General features: G+C 38.3%; 1 protein-coding gene across 1 annotated transcript; it reads right to left on the bottom strand.

The window, feature by feature from the left end:
* Nucleotides 1-6,981: 6,981 nt before the first annotated feature.
* Nucleotides 6,982-8,210, bottom strand: CXCL11 (C-X-C motif chemokine ligand 11). The gene is made up of 4 exons (XM_029236109.1): nt 8,127-8,210; nt 7,403-7,529; nt 7,222-7,294; nt 6,982-6,993 (listed from the first exon to the last, which is right to left on the bottom strand). Exons 1-4 carry the CDS (start codon nt 8,185-8,187, stop codon nt 6,982-6,984), a joined length of 273 nt encoding a protein of 90 aa, XP_029091942.1. The 5' UTR covers nt 8,188-8,210.
* Between the last annotated feature and the right edge of the window lie 16,872 nt (nt 8,211-25,082).

The following is a 25,082-nucleotide window of genomic DNA, read 5'->3' as shown; positions in this document are numbered from 1 at the left end:
AGGGCTGGAACCCCTGTCCCCTGCATTGGCAGGCGGATTCTTAACCACTGCGCAACCAGGGAAGCCCATATTCACTTTTTAGCGTTCACTGATCTGAGTCTAGTTTTGAAAGAAAACAGGAATCAAGGAAATAGTCCATCTTTAGTTTCGGTTTCATTTGCTGTTGGTTTAAGACTCTAACTATGGCATCAGGCCAAAAGAAACAGTCTGCCCTAGCAGACTTGTTACAGACCCAGAAGAAAAGCTTTTCTGAGAAACTAATGTGCTTAGAGGAAATTTCCTAAAAAGCGAGCTGGAGGAGTTCAGTGATTTCTGTAGACTGGGAATCCCCTCAGCCGATTTACATTACACCTTGGAAAGTCTGGGAGAGGAGGGCAAAGCTTTGCTTTTCATAGTTTTGACTGAGTTGCAAAAAGATTCTCTTAGCTAACAGTGTGGTAATACTGGCTACATGCTTGTGAGCTACCGATGTGTCTCATCATTCACAACCAGGGCAAAGTTGGTGATGTATACTTAAAATCATCATGCTTGGCAAAGCCTGAGAATAGCTTCTGTTTGTATGCATATTCAGACCCTGCAGCGTTTTGCTTTTCTCACACTTGATGGCATGATGAGATGGGCTGGGAATCCACAGATAACAGTATGTAGTTTTGTGTCTCACTTGCTCTATGGTCTTGGACAAACTGTTAGGTCTATCTATACTTCAGTTTTCCTATTTTCAAATATGCACTGTGGTATCTAACCTACATTAGATACTCTAATTCTAAAGTATAACAGAATTCTAAAGATGACAGATTATTAAAAAATAATTAATTGTTATTAAAAAGTCTAAATGAAGTTTTCACTGGCCAGCATTTCAAAAATATAGCCAGCTCTCTGGCCAAGTATCAGCTTATCTCCTGGTGCAACAGATAGTATTTTCTCTCTGGATGATGTAGTTATTCATGTGATCAGATGTGTCTGTTAGTCTTCAGCATTGACCAGCCATAGCATGCCTCTCCTGGTGGAACTGAGGGCTGGAATCATGCAGCATTTCCCTCTTAGGAAAGGGCTTATTTAGGTAACCTGTTTTATCTTTGATGGATAAGAGTACACTGTGAATTTACAAAACAAGACACAGATGCCCATTTTTCACTTCTCTTCTTTATGCTATATAGGTCCTAGCCTGAAAAAAAAAAAAAACAAAGGAAGAAAGAAAGAAATTCAAGCCATAAGAATTGGAAGGGAAGAAATAAAATTTTGCATAGAAGATTTTCTGCATAGAAACCCCCCACCCCCAATTTACTAAGTTTTAGAAATAATAGAATTTATCAAAGTGGATACCTAGAAATTCAATGTACTATGCTTTCTACATCAGTAGCAAAATAATTTTAATGTTATTTTATAAAAAATTTACAGAAGCAACAATAAGTACTTGAAAACATAAAATACTTAGGAAGGAATGAAACTAACAAAAGGCAAGACTTATTTGCAGAATTTGCGGATGACTTTTTCTAAAAGAATGTCATGTAAAATAATGTTGAGATTCAATACAGAAAGATTACCCTTTTGATAAAGTTAAGCAAAACTAAAGTTAAATAATGCTTTGTTGAGCTGTGTGTATATAAATAAAACTAATTTTAAAAAGCAAGGGAGTGATGGGTGCACAACAATGTGAATGTACTTAATGCCACTGAACTGACACTTAAAAATGTTTAAGACAGGGACTTCCCTGGTGGCGCAGTGGTTAAGAATCTGCCTGCCAATTCAGGGGACACGGGTTCGAGCCCTGGTCCGGGAAGATCCCACATGCCGCGGAGCAACTAAGCCCCTGAGCCACAACTACTGAGCCTGCGCTCTGGTGCCCGTGAGCGGCAACTACTGACCCGCACGCCTAGAGCCTGTGCTCTGCAACAAGAGAAGCCACAGTAATGAGAAGCCCGTTCACTACAACAAAGGGTAGTCCCAGCTCGCCACAACTAGAGAAAGCCCTTGTGCAGCAGCGAAGACCCAACGCAGCCAGAAATGAAGGAAGGAAGGGAGGGAGGGAGGAAGGAAGGAAGGAAAAAATGTTTAAGATAGTAAAATGTTATGTGTATTTTACCCAAATATTTTTTAACATCTTTGTTGAAGTATAATTGCTTTACAGTGTTGTGTTAGGTTCTGCTGTATAACAAAGTGAATCATCTATATGCATACTTATATCCCCATATCCCCTCCCTCTTACGTATCCCTCCCACCCTCCTTATCCCACCCCTCTAGGTGGTCGCAAAGTACTGAGCTGATCTCCCTGTGCGATGCAGCTGCTTCCCACTAGCTATCTATTTTAAATTTGGTAGTGTATACATGTCAATGCTACTCTCTTACTTCGTCCCAGCTCACCCTTCCCCCTCCCTGTGTCCTCAAGTCCATTCTCTACATCTGTGTCTTTATTCCTGTCCTGCTCCTAGGTTCATCAGAACCATTTTTTTTTTAGATTCCATATATATGTGTTAGCATACGATATTTGTTTTTCTCTTTCTGACTTACTTCACTCTGTATGACAGACTCTAGGTCCATACACCTCACTACAAATAACTCAATTTCGTTCCCTTTTATGGCTGAGTAATATTCCATTGTATACATGTGCCACATCTTCTTTACCCATTCATCTGTCGATGGACACTTAGGTTGCTTCCGTGTCCTGGCTACTGTAAATAGAGCTGCAATGAACATTGTGGTACATGACTCTTTTTGAATTATGCTTTTCTCAGGGTATGTGCCCAGTAGTGGGATTGCTGGGTCGTATGGTGGTTCTATTTTTAGTCTTTTAAGGAAGCTCCATACTGTTCTCTATAGTGGCTGTACCAATTTACATTCCCACCAACAGTGCAAGAGTGTTCCCTTTTCTCCACACCCTCTCAGCATTTATTGTTTGTAGATTTTTTTGATGATGGCCCTTCTGACTGGTGTGAGGTGATACCTCATTGTAGTTTTGATTTGCATTTCTCTAATGATTGGTCATGTTGACCATCTTTTCATGTGTTTGTTGGCCATCTGTATATCTTCTTTGGAGAAATGTCTACTTAGGTCTTAATGTGCATTTTTGGATTGGGTTGTTGGTTTTTTTGATATTGAGCTGCATGAGCTGCTTGTAAATTTTGGAGATTAATCCTTTGTCAGTTGCTTCACTTGCAAATATTTTCTCCCATTCTGAGGGTTGTCTTTTTGTCTTGTTTTTGGTTTCCTTTGCTGTGCAAAAGCTTTTAAGTTTCATTAGGTCCCATTTGTTTATTTTTGTTTTTAATTCCATTTTTCTAGGTGGTGGGTCAAAAAGGATCTTGCTGTGATTTATGTCATAGAGTGTTCTGCCTATGTTTTCCTCTAAAGGTTTTATAGTGTCTGGCCTTACATTTAGGTCTTTAATCCATTTTGAGTTTATTTTTGTGTAAGGTGTTAGGAAGTGTTCTAATTTCATTCTTTTTTTTTTTTTTTTTTTTTTTGCGGTACGCGGGCCTCTAACTATTGTGGCCTCTCCCGTTGCGGAGCACAGGCTCCTGACGCGCAGGCTCAGCAGCCATGGCTTACGGGCCCAGCCGCTCTGTGGCATGTGGGATCTTCCTGGACCGGGGCACGAACTTGCATCGGCAGGTTCCCTGCATTGGCAGGTGGACTCTCAACCACTGCACCACCAGGGAAGCCCCAGAATCCCCATTTTATACAAAGTAAAATTCAAGGTTGTTTAGCTAGACATTTGATGTCCTTCATACTCACTTCAACCAAAATAATTTAATTATTATTCCCAAAGCTCACCTTATACTTTCCTACCATTGTGCATTCCTTCATGACATTCCTCTGCTGTAAGTTCCTTTCCCCCTAGTTTCTATTGCCCTTCAGTCATTGTATTCTTAAATATTTGTCAAGGGGTCTGATATCTGCTAGGCACTGTACTGTGGGCTAGGACTAGAGTAGCTTTCTTATTGAGCTTACACTTGTGAGAGAGGAGATATTAAGGACAGTAATACTTCTTTACTTGCAACAGATAGTGTCATGAAAAAGTAGAGTGTTCTGAAAACAAATAGGACACCTAATCTAGTTGAGATTGAAGGGGTTGTTTCAAAGATGACCACTTGGAGAAAATGTCACTTAAGCTGAGATCTTATTGATGAATAGGCATTAGCTTAATGAAGGAATGGGCTAAGGGAATAGTCTGTGCAAATGTACTGAGGTGGGAAGGATCTTGGCTCAGGTATGTTAATTCATTCATATGTTTATTTTGCTGTGAAGAAATTTAAGTTTTTTGTTGTTTCTCAATAATAATGTATTGGTCTATGCTACTTTACTTTAAAAAATAAATATCTCAATCATATGTTTATTCTATGATATATAATATAGATATATAGTTCAAAAAATACCAAATTTATCATGTAGCTCTTACTCAGTGAATTTTTTTACTTTTAAAGATACTCTTAAAAAATATCACTGTAAATAGTCAAATAATAGATCCAGGTTTTAAAACTATCCAGGGAATTCATCTAGAAGTCCTATTTCTATGTAGAAATTTATATAGATTTGTGATATATGCATATGTAATATTTATACTACATATCTATATTATATATCATAGAATAAACATATGATTGAGATATTTATTTATTTATATACAAATCCCCTAGATAACATTTTGGTTTCTCATTATTTCTTGTAGGCACCAGTCAAAAAGTTAGTCAGTAGGAGGGCCTATTAGGTTCTAGGCAGCCTACTCTGCTATTTACTTTTCTGTCCATTCCCTGATCTGGTTTATGGTTGGCTCTTTGATATCGATGAAAAGGATACACCAAAGATGCATTTAAATTGTTCTTTTGTTTTCAAATAAACAGAAATACCTGATTTTTGGTAATTCTATAAATATTTTCATTTTTCAAATATATAGTTGTCTATATAAAGAGTGATGTAACAGCTAAGGTTTTTGTTTAAACATCTTTATTGGAGTATAATTGCTTTACAGTGGTTTGTTACTTTCTGCTTTATAACAAAGTGAATCAGTTATACATATACATATGTTCCCATATCTCTTCCCTCTTGCACCTCCCTCTCTCCCACCCTCCCTATCCCACCCCTCTAGGTGGTCACAAAGCACCGAGCCGATCTCCCAGTGCCATGCGGCTGCTTCCCACTAGCTATTTTATGTTTGGTAGTGTATATATGTCCATGCCACTCTCTCACTTTGTCACAACAGCTAAGGTTTTTGGATACACGCAGAGAAACCAATTCTGGCTAGCTTCAGCAGGAAAGGAATTTAATTGGTAGTTGAAGAAGACACAGGAAGACTGAAGAATCAGACTTGGAAAATATACAAAACCTAAGGGTGCTAGGTGGCAGGAAGGACTATAGCCAAAGTCATGCTACGGGAACGTGTTAGGAAGCCTCTACTATCAGACTTACACTGTTACTACTGCCACTTTAAATATTTCTTACTGATAGCATCTTTGTGGTGCTAGCTGGACTTCAAAGTCTAGGGTAGGAGTGGTCTGGCTGAGATCTTGTTCTGGCTGCCAGGGAGGAACTTCTTCCTTTGGCTTCTACCTTTTGGCTTCCCACCAAATCTCACATAATAAGAAATTTTCCCTGAGTAAGAAAGGAGTTTGAGCCTAGGAAGACCCTTTAAAAAGAGATAGCTGTCCTTCACAACTACTCATTAAAATATATTTCAAAACAATTCTGTGTGATGACAGGTAGCTGTATGCCTCTTGAAATACAAGGTAAAATTGTTCAAGGCATCTCACATTTCTTGAAAACATATAATTATTTCTGTTTTAAGAAGGGTTGTGGTAGTTTATTAGAGAAAAATTATTTTCTTTTCAAAGTGAAGCTATCATAGCTATCTCTAAATTTTATAGTACAGGCATGACTAAAATAGATTAGATATGTATTTTTCTAAGAAAAAGAATCACAGAAAGTAAAGGTGATTGCCAGATATGCACATATATTTATTTCAACGTTTTTCTTTGGTAGAAAAAAGCATTTCATATATAAAATGTGTTCAAAACATTAGTATAATTTATAACAGTAGATAAAACCAAACTTCACGATAAACACATACATTCTAATTGCTTCAAAATATCTCAATGAAAAAAAGGGTGTTAAAAAAAATCAAAGGCTTCCCTGGTGGAGCAGTGGTTAAGGATCTGCCTGCCAATTCAGGGGACACGGGTTTGAGCCCTGGTCCGGGAAGATCCCACATGCCACGGAGCAACTAAGCCCGTGCGCCACAACTACTGAGCCTGTGCTCTAGAGCCTACGAGCCACAACTACTGAAGCCCACGTGCCGCAACTACTGAAGCCCATGCGCCTAGAGCCCATGCTCCGCAACAAGCGAAGTCACTACAATGAGAAGCCCGTGCACCGCAACGAAGAGTAGCCCCTGCTCGCCGCAACTAGAGAAAGCCCGCGCGCAGCAACGAAGACCCAATGCAGCCAAAAATAAATAAATTAAATGAATTAAAAAAAAAATCAAATCAAGACCAGAGCTACTAATTCTGTTATGAAATATTTGCACTCTTACCAGTTACCCTTAGCTTATAATTGTCTTCATAGTACATTTCATGAATTATAGCCTTTTTTATAAAACAAGATGGCGTTTAAGGACTTTTTCCAATTTTTAGGAAAAGGAATGTGGATTTGCATAAAAAATACTTAGGGAATGTTCATGGATGCTTTTGACTTATGAGTCATGGTCTTGATTTCAGCAATAATACATATTGTAATAAAAAATATAGGTCAAATACAGACAGATAACTTTTAGAGACAGAAATGTTTTCATAGCCACAGCAGAATAGTTACAAGCATCAAATCTCCTAGAAAGTTTCCTAACCTAGAAATGCATGAATGTTCATTACAACAGGCAGGAGAAAGTCAGTTTCCTATTGCAGAATTCTTATCATGTCAGTAGTCAGTTACACTTGTTCTACGTTTTCAAATCCTCCTTTCCAGGACTTCATGCTTTTTGATATTTTAAAAAATTCATTCTTTCAGCTTTCTGTAATGAGAAGATGAGAGTTTTACCACCTTGGGCTGTTCTTGTTTCCCAGTGATTTAGGAGTTGACATGCAAAAACATACAGCTAATTATAACCAGAGACCCCTTATCAAAACATTTACACAGGATCATAGCAGAACAATTCTGCAGTTGTCAATTTTATTTTTTCAAAAGATTTGTCTTGGATAAAACAGATTACAAAATGGAAGTAATCTGGCAACCTACCTTGATTATAACTTTTGCTTGCTTTGACTTGGTATTTAGGCATCTTTGTCCTTTATGTGTTTTCAGGGTGATACTGTTAAGGGAAGATCCAAAACAGTCTTAAATTTTGGATGGAAAAACATAAGAAAAACAAAGCAAAAAAGCCACCACCATTGTTATCTTCAGTGAGTCCATTACTTACATCACTTCTGTTTTGTCACAGCTATTACTTGGGTAAATTATGGAGACTTTCTCAATATCTGCCACTTTCACTGCTTTTACTCCAGGGTGTGTGCAAAGACACCGTCCCCCTTTGAACATGGGGAAGCCTAGAACAGATCATAGCATCAGTTACTAATACGTCTGATTGCAATCATATAGCTACGATTTATGTTATAACCTTGATTGAAGAATGTGGACCAGGTTTTCATTAAGGCTAAAGATAGTAATTTGTCAAATAGCACTCAACACTGCTGTTACTGGGAAAGGAGCTTCAGTAAGAAGCTGATGATCTTCTCTTTAAATTTGTAAGCAAACCATTAAAGAATAAGGGGAAGAATGAAAGACGTTTATTGGAGATCAAGCTTATTTGCCTCTTGCTTTTATGCTCAAGAATTTTTCCAGAAAGCTAATAACATTATCTCATATAAAATCTTCTTAGCAGACATTTAAAACTGTTGCTAAAGGCTCTTGCCAGATTTTGCAGCCAAATAAGAAATTCTATTAAAAATGTATCATCTCTAGTTTAAATAATCATCTCTAGTATTTTAAACATTTCCAATATTCTCTGCCAAACCTATAGTAACTTCTAATGTGTGAGGTTAAATAAAAATTTACTGTATCTTTTAGGATAAAAGTGGAAGAAAAGACATTTGAAGCATTAGAAAGGAAATTTATAGGTTGAGAAGTTAAAAAGTACCATATACCTTGAACAATTGTAGCACAGAATATCACAGCCAGGACTGTAGCCATGCCCTTCGTATTCATGTTTGTCTGTTGCTGCTGCTTTGGCTTTGATACTCTTCTTGGAGGGAGTAGAAATGCTGATCATGGAAGAGAAGTCTTAATTGGCGTATATAAGGCATTTTATACACCAGCAATAGGAATTTCCCTCCTTGAGTCATGTTCCTTTTTCCCGATAGTTTCTATTTTGTTCTCATCTAAATATTACTGTCCCTTCCTTTTGTTACAGGGTTGAAAGTAATACGAATGTGAAAGCACTTTGTAGATAGTAGATAGTAAAGTGCTGTGTAAATATAGAATAGAGTACACCCACATGGGAACCAGCCTTAAGGTAGCATTTCCTAGAAATGTATTTAATTATTGGACTACCCTGGGCAGTGAAATTCTGATTGCCATTCATTCTTCCATTCAGGAATATTGTCTTCCTATATTCAGTCCTTTCACTCTCCATCCTTCACATAACTATATAAAAGAACATTCTTTTAAAAAATTATAAATTTTTGGAGCTCCCTGGTGGCACAGTGGTTAAGAATCTGCCTGCCAATGCAGGGGACATGGGTTCGATTCCTGGTCCAGGAAGACCCCACATGCTGCGGAGCAGCTAAGCCCATACTTGACAACTACTGAGTCCATGCTCTAGAGCCCACGAACCACAACTACTGAGCCTGTGCGCCACAACTACTGAAGGCTGCATGCCCTAGAGCCCATGCTCCGCAACAAGAGAAGCCACGCAATGAGAAGCCTGTGCACTGCAACGAAGAGTAACCCCCACTCACTGCAACTAGAGAAAACCTGAGTGATGCAATGAAGACCCAACACAGCCAAAAAAATAAATAACTAAATAAAGTAAAAATATATATATACTTTTTCTTTTGCTTTTAAGTCCAAACTCTTATATGTAAGGCCTATTTTATTTGACATCAAACGACCTTTTATTTCACCTTATTTATATTTTGCTGACTATAATTGCATGTCTGAAGAAGTCTCCTAAACAGCTGTACTTCTGAATTTATATACATTTCTTTTTGCATGTTTAGCAATTTTTACATATATATATACGTCTCAAGCACTGTTATTTAGTACATAAAGCTGTATGAGTTGTGGATTTTTAAAAAATGATTGTCTTTTCTAATGTGATGTTTTTATTTCTTGGATTCTACTTCCACGTAACGCATTTTCTTTTTCTTTTTACCTTTCCCTCTTAAGCTTTCTAAATCTGTTTATTTTAAATATGTCACTTGCAAATACTTAAAAAGTCATATCAAAGGGAACTTTTTTTTTTTGCGGTACGCGGGCCTCTCACTGCTGTGGCCTCTCCCGTTGTGGAGCACAGGCTCCGGACGCGCAGGCTCAGCGGCCATGGCTCACGGGCCCAGCCGCTCCGCGGCATGTGGGATCTTCCCGGACCGGGGCACGAACCCGTGTCCCCTGCATCGGCAGGCGGACTCTCAACCACTGCGCCACCAGGGAAGCCCCAAAGGGAACTTTTAATAGGTGAATTTAATTATTTTCCGTGTAATTGGTAATCTGTAAGCTTTTTAAAATGTTTCCTTCATATATCTTTTCTGTATTAGTTTTCTTTGATTTCTTTCTAACTTTAAATATATTTTCTTTAACATTTTCTTATGTGATTTGAACAAAATACATTGTTTTGTGTTTTGCTAGTAATCTTAGAAAAAGTCAGGTTAAAAATTTGCATCAACCATAAATAGAATCTTCTGGTTCCTCCCTTTGTAAGATGAGAAGAATCACTGTAACTTTCTTTCAAACATTTCTTCCTATTTCCTAGTTTTGTTGGTATAATCTGGGGTTCATAGCTAGTTTACTATTTTCAGATGATTATTTCACATTACTCAACATCTTTTTTGAGAATTATGATTACATTTTATTCTGAAATCATATATTTATTTAGACATATCCTACATTTAAATTATTTTATCAAAGACTACAAGTCTTTAAAACCTCTTTGTCTTTCTTTTAATTAATCTCAAAGTAGCTGGATATTATTTCTCTTTCTCATTCATTCATTCATTTAACATATATGATTCAAGGCAGATTTTCTCACAGGAAAACTGGTAAAGTATCAATAAAAGGAATATGTTCTTGGATTTCATAAATCATTATCCATTATTTTTTCTTCACTTCAAGTTCTCAGGTAATCTGTAGATCCAAAATTATGCAGAGTTGGGACAGGAGGTGGTTTTGTGCTTCAACCTTTTTACTTCTTTATTTGAAACATACAAAAAGTAAGCCTAATTAGGCTCTGGCAGGTGCTAATATGGATGCTCTCTCTTTCCTTAACACTCTCTCCCTCTTTACTGCCTCTTCCTCCCAGAGTCCCTGCCTTAACGTTGACTGGAAAGCACCACCCCATTCTACGGTAGTTCATTGCTCATTCATTCATAGAACAAAAATTTATTTTAGGTGTCTATTACATGCCTGGCACTCTTTTGAGATTTGAAAATAGAGCAGTGAAAAAATCAACCAAGTTCATTTTTGTGTCTTTCAAGTTTTACAGTGTTCTATTGTAGAAGGCAGTCTGCCTAATTTCTACTGGTTCTGTAGATGTGTGTCTTGAAGAATATGACTTCTTCTGACCTAAGTACTTTCTATTATCACATGAGGAGGATTAATTTCTATTCATATGTTATGGTTCCTTTAGCACTTTCCTCAGCTTTCCTGTATCCTTTCCTTCTTTTAAGTTTTGATATCTTCATAAAGTTTTCTTCAATACATAGTGATTTCTTCTGGTTTTAGAGCACTTACTGTCTTGTCTAGCTTTATCCAGAAGAAATATAATGGCCACCTACTAAATTTTAAATATTCTAGTAGCCACATTTTTTTTTTTTTTTTTTGCCGTACGCGGGTCTGTCACTGTTGTGGCCTCTCCCGTTGCGGAGCACAGGCTCTGGACACGCAGGCTCAGCGGCCATGGCTCACGGGCATAGCCGCTCCGCGGCATGTGGGATCTTGCCGGACCAGGGCATGAACCCGTGTCCCCTGCATCAGCAGGCGGACTCTCAACCACTGCGCCACCAGGGAAGCCCTAGTAGCCACATTTTTAAACGTTTTTTATTTTTATTGTTTTGACCATGCTGCGCGGCTTGTGGGATCCTTCTTCTCCAACCAGGTATCAAACCCTTGCTCCCTGCAGTGGGAGTGCGGAGTCCTAACCACTGGACCACTAGGGAATTACCTCCAGTAGCCACATTTAAAAAGTAAAAAGAAACAGGTAAAATTAATTTTAATAATATATTTTATGAAACATGAAAAAGTTATTTCAAAGTGTAATCATTATAAAAACATTAAGAGATTTTAATTTTTTTAGTACTACACCTTCAAATTAGACTAGCCGATAGACTAGCGTCTGTCATACAGAGTGAAGTAAGTCAGAAAGAGAAAGACAAATACCATATGCTAACACATATATATGGAATTTAAGGAAAAAAAAAATGTCTTGAAGAACCTAGGGGTAAGACAGGAATAAAGACACAGACCTACTGGAGAACGGACTTGAGGATATGGGGAGGGGGAAGGGTGAGCTGTGACAGGACGAGAGAGAGGCATGGACATATATACACTACCAAACGTAAGGTAGATAGCTAGTGGGAAGCAGCCGCATGGCACAGGGATATCGGCTCGGTGCTTTGTGACCGCCTGGAGGGGTGGGATAGGGAGGGTGGGAGGGAGGGAGACGCAAGAGGGAAGAGATATGGGAACATATGTATATGTATAACTGATTCACTTTGTTATAAAGCAGAAACTAACACACCATTGTAAAGCAAATATACCCCAATAAAGATGTTAAAAAATAAATTAGACTAGCCACATTTCAGATGCTTAGTAGCCACATGTGTTTAGAGATGACCATATCGGACAGTACATGTCTAGTTATTCATTTAGCATATTCTACTACCTTGATACTAAATTTTAAATAAAGATGGGTATGGAAAGAAGGAGAGATACTGTGCTTTTTTTTTTTTTGGTTTGTTTTAGAAACTTTTCTAAATCTTCCTAGTCCTTTTGTTCTTTCTTCACTAAGTCATTATCTCATTGCTCTTTCTTTTTGATTAAGCGGGACAAAGATTAAACTGTATTCTCTCTCTTTTTAGTAGTGTTTGCCATCTTTTGGTTGTTCCTGGAATTGGACTATTCTAAGTTCATCCACTCAAACAAGTTTCCCCTTGAATTTAAAGGAGAATCCCAGGAAACGAATGTAGTTTTTATAATTAATCACCAAAACCCTTTCCGGCTTAACATTTCTATAATCTGTGATTTCATATGAAGTTTTAGTTATGATCCCCAATTATGCAATTAATGTAGAATTTTAAAATGTTTTCAAGCGGGAAGAGATTAGTGCAAGGCATGTAAAGATAATTCCCGACCCGCCATTCACTAAGTTTCTGAATAATACATTGCTTGCAGAGAAAAGTAGTTGAGACTATTTTGCCAGTTAAATTAGTGAAAAATGGGTTAGGAATGGAACAGTTCCCATTTATTATAAATCAGTATAATATAACAGAATCCTGTTGTTCTGAGCTTATCACTCCTAGGGAAGAGGTTGCCACACATGTGATAGGCACCTAAAATAATGAATAGATGGAACAGATTGACATAGAGTTCTTAACTCTTATAGTAGTACAAAACCTGAATGCTCTTTTATAAAAGGATTAAGGCATATAAGGAGCTGCTAGTGGATTTTTTCAGAAACCCTTAGTGGAATACTACTTCTGTGATTTTCTTATAACATTATTAAAATACTTTTCCCAGAAATCAGATAGATCCTACAGACTGTATTCAAGGCAGTTATTAGGCACTGGGCAAGGCTGTATTTTTTCCAAAAAAAATTTTGGGAAAAAATTGTATAAACAATAAAAAAAATCATTAAGGCACTATGGAATAGTGCATATTTTATTGCTGTTTGAAATCATTCCACAGAGACAGTGAATTTTGAATAAGGATGTTTCTGAGCCTGTACTTAATCTCTTTCTGGGACTTTGACATAAGAAGACATTTTCAAAAGCTGTACCCCGATAATGTAATCTGGTATTTGAGAATGAGATGTACAGAAGCTCACATTTCATAAGGGCGACTTCATCCGTGATATGTGCTACCCCAAACATTGCAGTCTCAAATGCACGCACAAAAGAAGAACCAATTTTCAGGGGCCTCCATCACCATACTGACCAACTGCTAGCCATCTACCTTTCCTCTCCTTTTCAGAATGACAGAAGGAATGGAATCAGAACCTGATACACCTTGCATCAAAGATTACTGAATTCTACCAAATTTCTGATGTTAAAGGAGAGACAGTTATCTGTACTCTGAAGGATGAACACAACAAGAAAAATGACCTTTTAGCTTTCAGTGATTGAAAATTTGAAAGTTACTGACAGTTCAATTTACTTTGCTTGTTAACTATGCCTTTTCATGCTGGTCAGACACAGGCTATCTGTATCTTGTTCCTGCAGTTGAATGGCTTTCCATTATCTTAGTTAAATTTATTACAAAGGAGAGGGTTTCCTGGAACAGCTAAGCTACAGATGATTTACTGAACTATAACTCATTTTCTGGGAAATAAGTTGATTACCAAAAATAAGTTGCTTTTCTTTTTCTAACATCATTATTGGAGTATAATTGCTTTACAATGTTGTGTTAGTTTCTGCTGTATAACAAAGTGAATCAGCTATATGTATACATATATCCCCATATCCCCCCCCTTTTGCGTCTCCCTCCCACCCTCCCTATCCCACCCCTCTAGATGGTCACAAAGCACGAGCTGATCTACCTGTGCAATGCAACTGCTTCCCACTAGCCATCTATTTTACATTTGGTAGTATATATATGGCAATGCTACTCTCTCACTTTGTCCCAGCTTACCCTTCCCCCTCCCCGTGTCCTCAAGTCTCTTCTCTACGTCTGCGTCTTTATTCCTGTCCTGCCCCTAGGTTCATCAGAACCATTTTTTTTTTTTTTTAGATTCCATATATATGTGTTAGCATACGGTATTTGTTTTTGTCTTTCTGACTTACTTCATTCTGTATGACAGATTCTAGGTCCATCCACCTCACTACAAATAACTCAATTACGTTTCTTTTTATGGCTGAGTAATATTCCATTGTATATATGTGCCACATCTTTTTTTTTTTAAACATCTTTATTGGTGTATGATTGCTTTACAATGTTGTGTTAGTTTCTGCTTTATAACAAAGTGAATCAGCTCTACATATACATATATCCCCATATCCCCTCCCTCTTGCGTCTCCCTCCCACTTTCCCTATCCCACCCCTCTAGGTGGTCACAAAGCATGGAGCTGATCTCCCATGTGCCACACCTTCTTTATCCATTCATCTGTTGATGGACACTGAGCTTGCTTCCATGTCCCGGCTATTGTATGTTTGCTTTTTTTTTTTTGCTTTTTTTAACCTGTTTGTTTTATGTAGAACCAAACTTACTTGCCTTGGAATATTACTTTTTACCAAGTTGATTTTATTTGAGTATAATTAACAAGTGTCAAAGAGAAGCTACTTGATTCGTTTTCACAGTAATTCAGAAGGAAAACAAAAAACTCATAGGTTTGAAAATGAATTACTTTCCTCTAGAATTTTAGGTAAAATTTTAAGACCTCATGTGTTAAAATTAGTCAAGTTCTGTTATCTCACTGAATAGATTAACCCTCTTTTCCATGTCCTCTATACTCCTCACAGAATGTTTGCTGCTCTTTGCGTGTATTTGAGCCAGTAGCAGTGGGTTGTACAAAGCAGCTTGCACATCACCATAAACTTCAAAGAAATCATTTTTCTCACAACAAAGGCAGCTCTGTGCATGGCCTTAAATTGCCTGCCTGGAAAATGACTGCAATCTACAACTGCTAGGTCAATGTAGATGTTCATGTTAATTTTCCAAGTTGGGAAACAACATGCTTATTGTTAGGTGATAGAAACATGTGAGCAAGCAACTTTGCAAACAACTAATTGAAAGAAGCTTAATTCAATAAGAGGAAGGAAAATTTTGCAGTAGCCTTCCTTATCATTACTCTGTTTTTTCTACTACTCAGAGAAGCTGAAGGAGAGGGAAAAATAGATCTGGCAGAAATTATTTCAGGGCTAGTTGCAAAGAGGGTAATGCACAAAAGGATCTTGCCTGGAGAGATGAGTACTGCATGTGAATGTTAGAGGCACTATGTATGTAAGGTATGAAGTTGCATTGGGTTTATTTGTATTTTTAAAAAATAGGATAAATGGTGATTTATAACGAGCATTTCAGTACACATGGTTTGACAATATGAACTTTAACTAAACGTAATGTTTTAAATAGGAGATACAGTCAGGAATGTGAAAAAAAGAACTGGAAGGACTCTTTTGTTACAAAATTTTATTTCTTATATTATCTTGATACTTAGAATAAATGAATGTCTTTTGGATTCAAAACAAGAACAACTCTTTAAAATATTTAGATAGGCTGTGTATTATTTTTATTTTATAGATTATGCTGAATGCTATTTCCCTTTTTAATAAAAAGCCAACAAAAATGTTCTTGTCTTTTTCCTATTTCTAAGACTTTCCTGGTTATTGGTTTCACCTTAGGAGCATACATAATCTAGCTTACTTTCCATGTTTCTTGCTTCTCTAGTCTTTAACTTAATTTACTTATTTTTTAACATCTTTATTGGAGTATAATTGCTTTACAATGTTGTGTTAGTTTCTGCTGTATAACAAAGTGAGTCAGTTATATGTATACATATATCCCCATATCCCCTACCTCTTGCACCTCCCTCCCACTCTCCCTATCCCACCCCTCTAGGTGGTCATGAAGCACAGACCTAATCTCCCTGTGCTATGCAGCTGCTTCCCACTAGCTTTCTATATTACATTTGGTAGTGTATACATATCAGTGCTACTCTCTCACTTTGTCCCAGCTTAACTTTCCCCCTCCCCATGTCCTAAAGTCCATTCTCTATGTGTGCGTCTTTATTCCTGTCCTGCCCCTACGTTCATCAGAACCATTTTTTTTTAGATTCCATATATATGTGTTAGCATACGGTATTTGTTTTTCTCTTTCCGACTTACTTCACTCTGTATGACAGACTCTAGGTCCATCCACCTCACTACAAATAACTCAATTGCATTTCTTTTTTATAGCTGAGTAATATTCCATTGTCTATATGTGCAACATCTTCTTTATCCATTCATCAGTCGGTAGACACTTAGGTTGCTTCCATGACCTGGGTATTGTAAATAGTGCTGCAATGAACATTATGGTACATGTCTCTTTTTGAATTATGGTTTTCTCAGGGTATATGCCCAGTAGTGGGATTGCTAGGTCATATGGTAGTTCTATTTTTAGTTTTTTAAGGACCGTCCATACTGTTTTCCATAGTGGCTGTATAAATTCACATTCCCACCAACAGTGCAAGAGGGTTTCCTTTTCTCCACCCCCTCTCCAGCATTTATTGTTTGTAGATTTTTTGATGATGGCCATTCTGACCATCGTGAGGTGACACCTCATTGTAGTTTTAATTTGCATTTCTCTAATGATTAGTGATGTTGAGAATCCTTTCATGTGTTTGTTGGCCATCTGTATACCTTCTTTGGAGAAATGTCTATTTAGGTCTTATGCGCATTTTTGGATTGGGTTGTTTGTTTTTTTGATATTGAACGGCATGAGCTGCTTGTATATTTTGGAGATTAATCCTTTGTCAGTTGCTTCATTTGCAAATATGTTCTCCCATTCTGAGGATTGTCTTTTTGTCTTGTTTGTGGTCTCCTTTGCTGTGCAAAAGCTTTTAAGTTTCATTAGGTCCCATTTGTTTATTTATGTTTTTATTTCCATTTCTCTAGGAGGTGGGTCAAAAAGGATCTTGCTGTGATTTATGTCATACAGTGTGCTGCTTATGTTTCCTCTAAGAGTTTTATAGTGTCTGGCCTTACATTTAGGTCTTTAATCCATTTTCAGTTTATTTTTGTATATGGTGTTAGGAAGTGCTCTAATTTCATTCTTTTACATTTAACTGTCCAATTTTCGCAGCACCACTTATTGAAGAGGCTGTCTTTTCTCCATTGTGTATTCTTGCCTCCTTTATCAAAGATAAGGTGACCATATGTGCGTGGGTTTATCTCTGGGCTTTCTATCCTGTTCCATTGATCTATATTTCTGTTTTTGTGCCAGTACCATACTGTCTTAATTACTGTAGCTTTGTAGTATAGTCTGAAGTCTGGGAGCCTGATTCCTCCAGCTCTTTTTTTTTTTTCCTCAAGTTTGCTTTGGCTATTCGGGGTCTTTTGTGTTTCCATACAAATTGTGAAATTTTTTGTTCTACTTCTTTGAAGAATGCCATTGGTATTTTGATAGGGATTACAATGAATCTGTAGATTACTTTGGGTACTTTAGTCATTGTCACAATATTGATTCTTCCAATCCAAGAACATGGTATATCTCTCCATCTGTTTGTGTCATCTTTAATTTCTTTCATCAGTGTCTTATAGTTTTCTGCATACAGGTCTTTTGTCTCCTTAGGTAGGTTTATTCCTAGATATTTTATTCTTTTTGTTGCAGTGGTAAGTGGGAGTGTTTCCTTAATTTCTCTTTCAGATTTTTCATCATTAGTGTACGGGAATGCAAGAGATCTCTGTGCATTAATTTTGTATCCTGCTACTTTACCATATTCATTGATTAGCTCTAGTAGTTTTCTGGTAGCGTCTTTAGGATTCTCTATGTATAGTATCATGTCATCTGCAAGCAGTGACAGTTTTCCTTCCTCTTTTCCAATTTGGATTCCTTTTATTTCTTTTTCTTCTCTAATTGCCATGGCTAAAGCTTCCAAAACTATGTTGAATAAGAGTGGTGAGAGTGGGCAACCTTGTCTTGTTCCTGATCTTAGAGGAAATGGTTTCAGTTTTTCACCATTGAGAACAATGTTGGCTGTGGGTTTGTCATATATGGCCTTTATTATGTTGAGGTAGTTTCCTTCTGTGCCTACTTTCTGAAGAGTTTTCATCATAAATGGGTTTTGAATTTTGTCAAAAGCTTTCTCTGCATCTATTGAGTAGATCATATGGTCTTTATCTTTCAATTTGTTAATATGGTGTATCACATTGATTTGCATATACTGAGGAATCCTTGCATTCCTGGGATAAACCCCACTTGATCATGGTGTATGATCCTTTTAATGTGCTGTTGGATTCTGTTTGCTAGTATCTCGTTGAGGATTTTTGCATCTATGTTCATCAGTGATATTGGCCTGTAGTTTTCTATTTTTGTGACATCTTTGTCTGGTTTTGGTATCAGGGTGATGGTGGCCTTGTAGAATAAGTTTGTGAGTATTCCTCCCTCTGCTCTATTTTGGAAGAGTTTGAGAAGGATAGGTGTTAGCACTTCTCTAAATGGAATTCACCTGTGAAGCCATCTGGTCCTGGGCGTTTGTTTGTTGGAAGATTTTTAATCACACTTTCAGTATCAGTGCTTGTGATTGGTCTGTTCATATTTTCTGTTTCTTCCTGGTTCAGTCTTGGAATGTTGTGCTTTTCTAAGAATTCGTCCATTTCTTCCAGGTTGTCCATTTTATTGGCATATAGTTGCTTATAGTAATCTCTCATGATCCTTTGTATTTATGCAGTGTCAGTTGTTACTTCAACTTTTTCATTTCTAATTCTGTTGATTTGGGTTTTCTCCCTTTTTTTCTTGACGAGTCTGGCTAATGGATTATCAATTTTGTTTATCTTCTCAAAGAACCAGCTTTTAGTTTTATTGGTTTTTGCTATTGTTTCCTTCATTTCTTTTTCATTTATTTCTGATCTGATCTTTATGATTTCTTTCTTTCTGCTAACTTGGGGTTTTTTTGTTCTTCTTTCTCTGTTTGCTTTATGTGTAAGGTTAGGTTGTTTATTTGAGATGTTTCTTGTTTCTTGAGGTAGAATTGTATTGCTATAAACGTCCCTCTTAGAACTGCTTTTGTTGCATCCCATAGGTTTTGGGTTGTCGTGTTTTCATTGTCATTTGTTTCTCGGTATTTTTTGATTTCCTCTTTGATTTCTTCAGTAGTCTCTTGGTTATTTAATAGTGTATTGTTTAGTCACCATGTGTTTGTATTTTTTACAGTTTTTTTCCTGTAATTGATATCTAGTCTCATAGCATTGTGGTCGGAAAAAATTCTTGATACGATTTCAATTTTCTTAAATTTACCAAGGCTTGATTTACGACCCAAGATATGATCTATCCTGGAGAATGTTCCATGAGCACTTGAGAAGAAAGTGTATTCTGTTGTTTTTGGATGGAATGTCCTATAAATATCAGTTAAGTCCATTTTGTCTAATGTGTCATTTAAAGCTTGTGTTTCCTTACTTATTTTCATTTTGGATGATCTGTCCATTGGTGAAAGTGGGGTGTTAAAGTCCCCTACTATGATTGTGTTACTATTGGTTTCCCCTTTTATGGCTGTTAGTATTTGCCTTATGTATTCAGGTGCTCCTATGTTAGGTGCATAAATATTTACAATTGTTATATTTTCCTCTTGGATTGATCCTTTGATCCTTATGTAGTGTCCTTCTTTGTCTCTTGTAATAGTGTTTATTTTAAAGTCAATTGTGTCTGATATGAGAATGGCTACTCCAGCTCTCTTCTGATATCCATTTGCATGGAATATCTTTTTCCATCCCCTCACCCTCAGTCTGTATGTGTCCCTAGGTCTAAAGTGGGTCTCTTGTAGACAGCATATATATGGGTCTTGTTTTTGTATCCATTCAGCCAGTCTATGTCTTTTGGTTGGAGCATTTAATCCATTTACCTTTAAGGTAATTATTGATATGTATGTTCCTATTTCCATTTTCTTAATTGTTTTTGGTTTGCTTTTGTAAGTGTCTTCCTTCTCTTGTGTTTCCTGCCTAGAGAAGTTCCTTTAACATTTGTTGTAAAGCTGGTTTGGTGGTGATGAATTCTCTTAACTTTTGCTTGCCTGTACAGGTTTTAATTTCTCTGTCGAATCTGAGTGAGATCCTTGCTGGGTAGAGTAATCTTGGTTGTTGGTTTTTCCCTTTCATCACTTTAAATATGTCCTGCCACTCCCTTCTGGCTTACAGTGTTTCTGCTGAAAGATCAGCTGTTAACTTTATGGAGATTCCCTTGTATGTTATTTGTTGTTTTTCCCTTGCTGCTTTTAATATCTTTTCTTTGTATTTAATTCTTGATAGTTTGAGTAGTATGTGTCTGGCATGTTTCTCCTTGAATTTATCCTGTATGGGATTCTCTGTGCCTCCTGAACTTGATTATTTCCTTTCCCATGTTAGGGAAGTTTTCAACTATAATCTCTTCAAATATTTTCTCAGATCCTTACTTTCCTCTTCTTCTTCTGGGACCCCTATAATTCGAATGTTGGTGTGTTTAATGTTGTCCCAGAGGTCTCTGAGACTGTCCTCAATTCTTTTTATTCTTTATTCTGCTCTGCAGCAGTTATTTCCACTGTTGTGTCTTCCAGGTCACTTATCCATTCTTCTGCCTCAGTTATTCTGCTATTAATTCCTTCTAGAGAATTTTTAATTCCATTTATTGTGTTGTTCATCATTGTTTTCTCTTTAGTTCTTCTAAGTCCTTGTTAAATGTTTCTTGTATTTTCTCCATTCTGTTTCCAAGATTTTGGATCATCTTTACTATCATTATTCTTAATTCTTATTCAGGTAGACTGCCTATTTCCTCTTTATCTGTTTGGTCTGGTAGATTTTTACCTTGTTCCTTCATCTGCTGCATATTTCTCTGTCTTCTCATTTTGTTTAACTTACTGTGTTTGGGGTCTCCTTTTCACAGGGTACAGGTTCGTAGTTCCTGTTGTTTTTGGTGTCTGCCCCCACTGGTGAGGTTGGTTCAGTGGGTTGTGTAGGCTTCCTGGTGAATGGGACTGGTGCCTGTGTTCTGGTGGGTGGGACTGGATCTTGTCTTTCTTGTGGGTAGGGCTGCGTCCGTTTGGGGTGTCTGTGAGCTTTGTACGATTTTAGGCAAACTCTCTGCTAATGAGTGGCATTGTGTCCCTGTCTTGCCACTTGTTTGGCATGGGGCATCCAGCACTGGAGCTTGCTGGCCGTTGGGTGGAGCTGGGTCTTAGTGTTGAGATGGAGATCTCTGGGAGAACCCTTGCCAATTGATATTACGTGGAGCTGGGAGGTCTCTGGTGGTCCAATGTCCTGGACTTGTTTCTCCTACCACGGAGGCTCAGGCCTGACACCCGGCCAGAGCACCAAGACCCTGTCAGCCACATGGCTCAGAAGAAAAGGGAGAAAAAAAAAAGAGAAAGCAAATAAAACAAAGTAAAAGAATTCAAAAATGATAAAATAAAAAATAATAAAAATAAATAAATAAATAAAAGAGAGCAACCAAACCAATAAACAAATCCACCAATGATCACAAGCACTAAAAACTAAGCTAAACATAAAAATCAGAAACAAATCAATTGCAGACATCAAACCCCAAGTCTACAGTTGCTCCCAAAGTCCACCACCTCAATTTTGAGAACATTTGTTGTCTGTTCAGGTATTCCACAGATGCAGGGTTCATCAGGTTGCTTGTGGGGGGGATTTAATCTACTGCTCCTGAGGCTGCTGGGAGAGATTTCCCTTTCTCTTCTTTGTTCGCACAGCTCCCGGGGTTCAGCTTTGGATTTGGCCCCGCGTCTGCGTGTAGGTTGCCTGAGGGCGTCTGTTCCCCACCCAGACAGGAGGGGGGTTAAAACAGAGGCTGATTAAGCCTCTCTTGCTTTCTCAGGCTGGGGAGAGGGAGGGGTATGGTAGTCATAATTGGAATGTGGGGTGAGCCTGTGGTGGCAGATGCTGGCATGACGTTGCACCAGCCTGAGGCATGCCGTGTGTTCTCCCAGGGAAGTTGTCCCTGGATCTCGGGACCCTGGCAGTGGTGTGGCTGCACAGGCTCTGGGGTGGGGTGTGGGTAGTGAGCTGTGCTTGCACGCAGGCTTCTTGGTGGCAGCAGCAGCAACGTTAACGTTTCATGCCTGTCTCTGGGGTTCGAGTTGATAGCTGCGGCTTGTACCCGTCTCTGGAGCTGGCTTAGGTGGTGCTCTGCCTTCTACGGGCACACTGGGAAGGAATCCCCTCTCCTCCTGCACCCCGAAACAGTGGTCTCTTGCCTTTTCAGCAGTTCCAGACTTTTTCCCGGACTCCCTCCTGGCTAGCTGTGGTGCAGTAGCCCCCTTCAGGCTGTCTTCATGCAGCCAACCCCAGTCCTCTCCCTGGGGTCTGATCTCCAAAGCCCGAGCCTCAGCTCCCAGCCCCCGCCCGCCCCGGCGGGTGAGCAGACGAGCCTCTCGGGCTGGTGAGTGCCGGTCGGCACCGATCCTCTGTGCGGGAATCTCTCCGCTTTGCCCTACGCACGCCTGTTGCTGCACTCTCCTCGGTGGCTCCAGAGCTTCTTTCCCCCTCTGGCACCCGCAGTCTCCGCCCGCGAAGGGGCTTCCTAGTGTGTGGAAACTTTTCCTGCTTCACAGCTCCCTCCCACTGGTGCAGGTCCCATCCCTGTTCTTTTGTCTCTGTTTTTTCTTTTGCCCTACCCAGGTATGTGGGGAGTTTCTTGCCTTTGGGGATGTCTGAGGTCTTCTGCCAGCGTTCAGTAGGTGTTCTGTAAGAGTTGTTCTACACGTAGATGTATTTTTGATGTATTTGTGGGGAGGAAGGTGATCTCCACATCTTACTCCTCCTCCATCTTGAAGACACCCCTTAGTGTTTAAGTTTTAATGTGTGGGTAGCTGATCAGTAAGAGGTGGGGTCAGGGAAACATGGCTTACTCCTCAGCTCTGGTCTCCTACTTCTCACCTTGCATCTGTGCCAGTTGGTGGTAGCAGGATGGGTGATGCAGACCATAATATTTGCGATCATTTGTTGGATACCTGCCATGTGCCAGGTATTGTACGTAGTGTCTCACTAGTCTTTACAATAATTCTGTAGGAAAGAGCACTGGTATCCTCTTTTTAAAGATGAAGAAAATGAGGCTTCACAAGATTATGTAACTCTTCCCCAAGTCAAATGACTTTTAATACATTTAATAAGTACTAGAGTCAGAGGACAAGAGCAATGAAAAAGCCTACCTGAGTTCCCTTCTTCTGTGATGAAACAGGGGAGTGAAAGGGAACCTCAGGGGTTTGTATAATTCCAGACCCAAACCTCCCCGGAAAATAGAAAGCTCAGAATATTGAAGTAGAGGACCAAGTACGGAACAATTTGGGATAAACAGAATCTGAGGTTTTTGGTGAGAGAAATCAATCAGAAAAGCTTGAGAAAGTGTAGAGCCCCATTTAATTTATATTTCATTGAATACCAGGAGAATGGTTATTGTGACTTAAAACTTGCCCTTTGTTAGTCACGTTTATACTCTATTTCCCCGTCATGACTAGTAGTCATAACCGTTAGAAAACTTTGCTTATTCCAGGGAGAGAGAAAAAGGGAAGAAGACTGTATTCTTTTCTACAATTAGCTGAGATGGACAGACAGTCTGGTCAGAGGCAGTAGTTGATTTCAGTGCACTAGGCAGCCAGCAGTCCCTGTCCCTGGGAGTTTATACCAGATGAAGGCCTTAGATTCTTCCAGGGAAAACAGGGAAGGGCAGAGTAGGAGGCAAGGAAGCTACGTTAGGACATTAGCACTAATTATTGCAGTGCCGCTCCCTTATTCTCATTCCTCCATTCCACTAACATTTTTTCTCTAGCCTATATTCTAAATCCTTTCTAGAGTACTAGTTGCTACCTCTCCTCATCCCAGGTCCCTTCTGGAACCCTCTAAATTTGAATTTACATATTTGGAAGGATGCCAAGGACCAGCCCAGCTAGTAGATGGAGTTCTGTAAGAGTTAAACTAGTGGAGGGAGACTTTTACTTACACCTGTGGAGTCTTCTCAAAATCTGAAGAATGTGCAGAGTCCAGAGCTGAGTCTGGGAAGCCTGAGAAAAGAGGCCTATGAACATATTGCCAAAACTGAAGGCTCCAGAAATAGGTCTCAAATTACCAGGAATCCAAGAGTTTGGGAAAGGGAAAAGAGAAGTAGTTCTAGAGTAAAAGGGGAGCCGTCCTGGGAATTACCAAGAACCAGCATTATTGTTTAACAGTAGCAGAGTAATGGGGTGTTGCATGTGTTTAGATAGACCAGGAAAGAGGCAGAGTTCCTGTTGCTCATCAGGTTGGGGACAGAGTAAATAAGAGAAAGAGATGTATTCCTGACATCTCTAGTTGAGACCCATAATACCTTTCTCTCTAGAAAAATAATACATGTTAGGTTAGTTAGATTTCTAGGCTAGCCTGCTAAGATAGAGTTACCGCATAATGAACTTGAAATATAGGCTCTGTCATGAAAAAAATCACCTTGGTGGAAAATAATGGTTCTTCAAATGAACTTTTGAATTAGGTTCCATTGATAAGTGGGGAACTACCTGTAAATTAGAATTAAAGTTAGCCAAATTTTGAGATGTTATCATGGTTTACAGATATTCATTAAAAATATAATTTACTCTTAATTTTTAAAAAGTTAAAAATGACAGTGATACTTTTGAAGAGTACTGATCAGTTATTTTGTAGAATGTGCCTCAAATTTGGCTTAACTTATGTTTTCTCATAATTGGAATGAGGTTATGCATTTTTGGCAAGAAAACAACCAAATGCTGTTATGTCCTTTTTAGTGTATCATATCAAGGAACTTATATTGTTGATATGTCTTATGACTAGTGATATTTACTTTGATCATTTGGTTAAGTTTGTGTCTGCAAGGAAAAACTCTCACATTTGGAGACTAAGTAGGAATACAATATGGGTCCTGGATAGGATCTTAGAAAAACAATGTTAGTGGAAAAAAATTGATGAAATATAAATAAAGTCTGTCATTTGGTTAACAATATTGTACCAATGTTCATTTCCTGTTCTTGATAATTGTGCTATGG

This window comes from Monodon monoceros, unplaced genomic scaffold, assembly GCF_005190385.1.
Source record: "Monodon monoceros isolate NGI ecotype Baffin Bay Population unplaced genomic scaffold, NGI_Narwhal_1 Super_Scaffold_20, whole genome shotgun sequence".
NCBI classification, from domain to species: domain Eukaryota; kingdom Metazoa; phylum Chordata; class Mammalia; order Artiodactyla; family Monodontidae; genus Monodon; species Monodon monoceros.
This window is presented reverse-complemented; position numbering and strand designations above follow the sequence as displayed.

Bases quoted from the DNA above. Each gene is read 5' to 3' on its own strand.
- CXCL11 (XM_029236109.1), bottom strand. From the start codon at position 8,187: ATGAATACGAAGGGCATGGCTACAGTCCTGGCTGTGATATTCTGTGCT. The intron at 7,530-8,126 runs GTATATGGTACT...GATCTGTTCTAG, and splicing joins CTGTGCTACAATTGTTCAAG to GCTTCCCCATGTTCAAAGGG. The intron at 7,295-7,402 runs GTAAGTAATGGA...TTCCCTTAACAG, and splicing joins TGTGACAAAACAGAAGTGAT to TATCACCCTGAAAACACATA.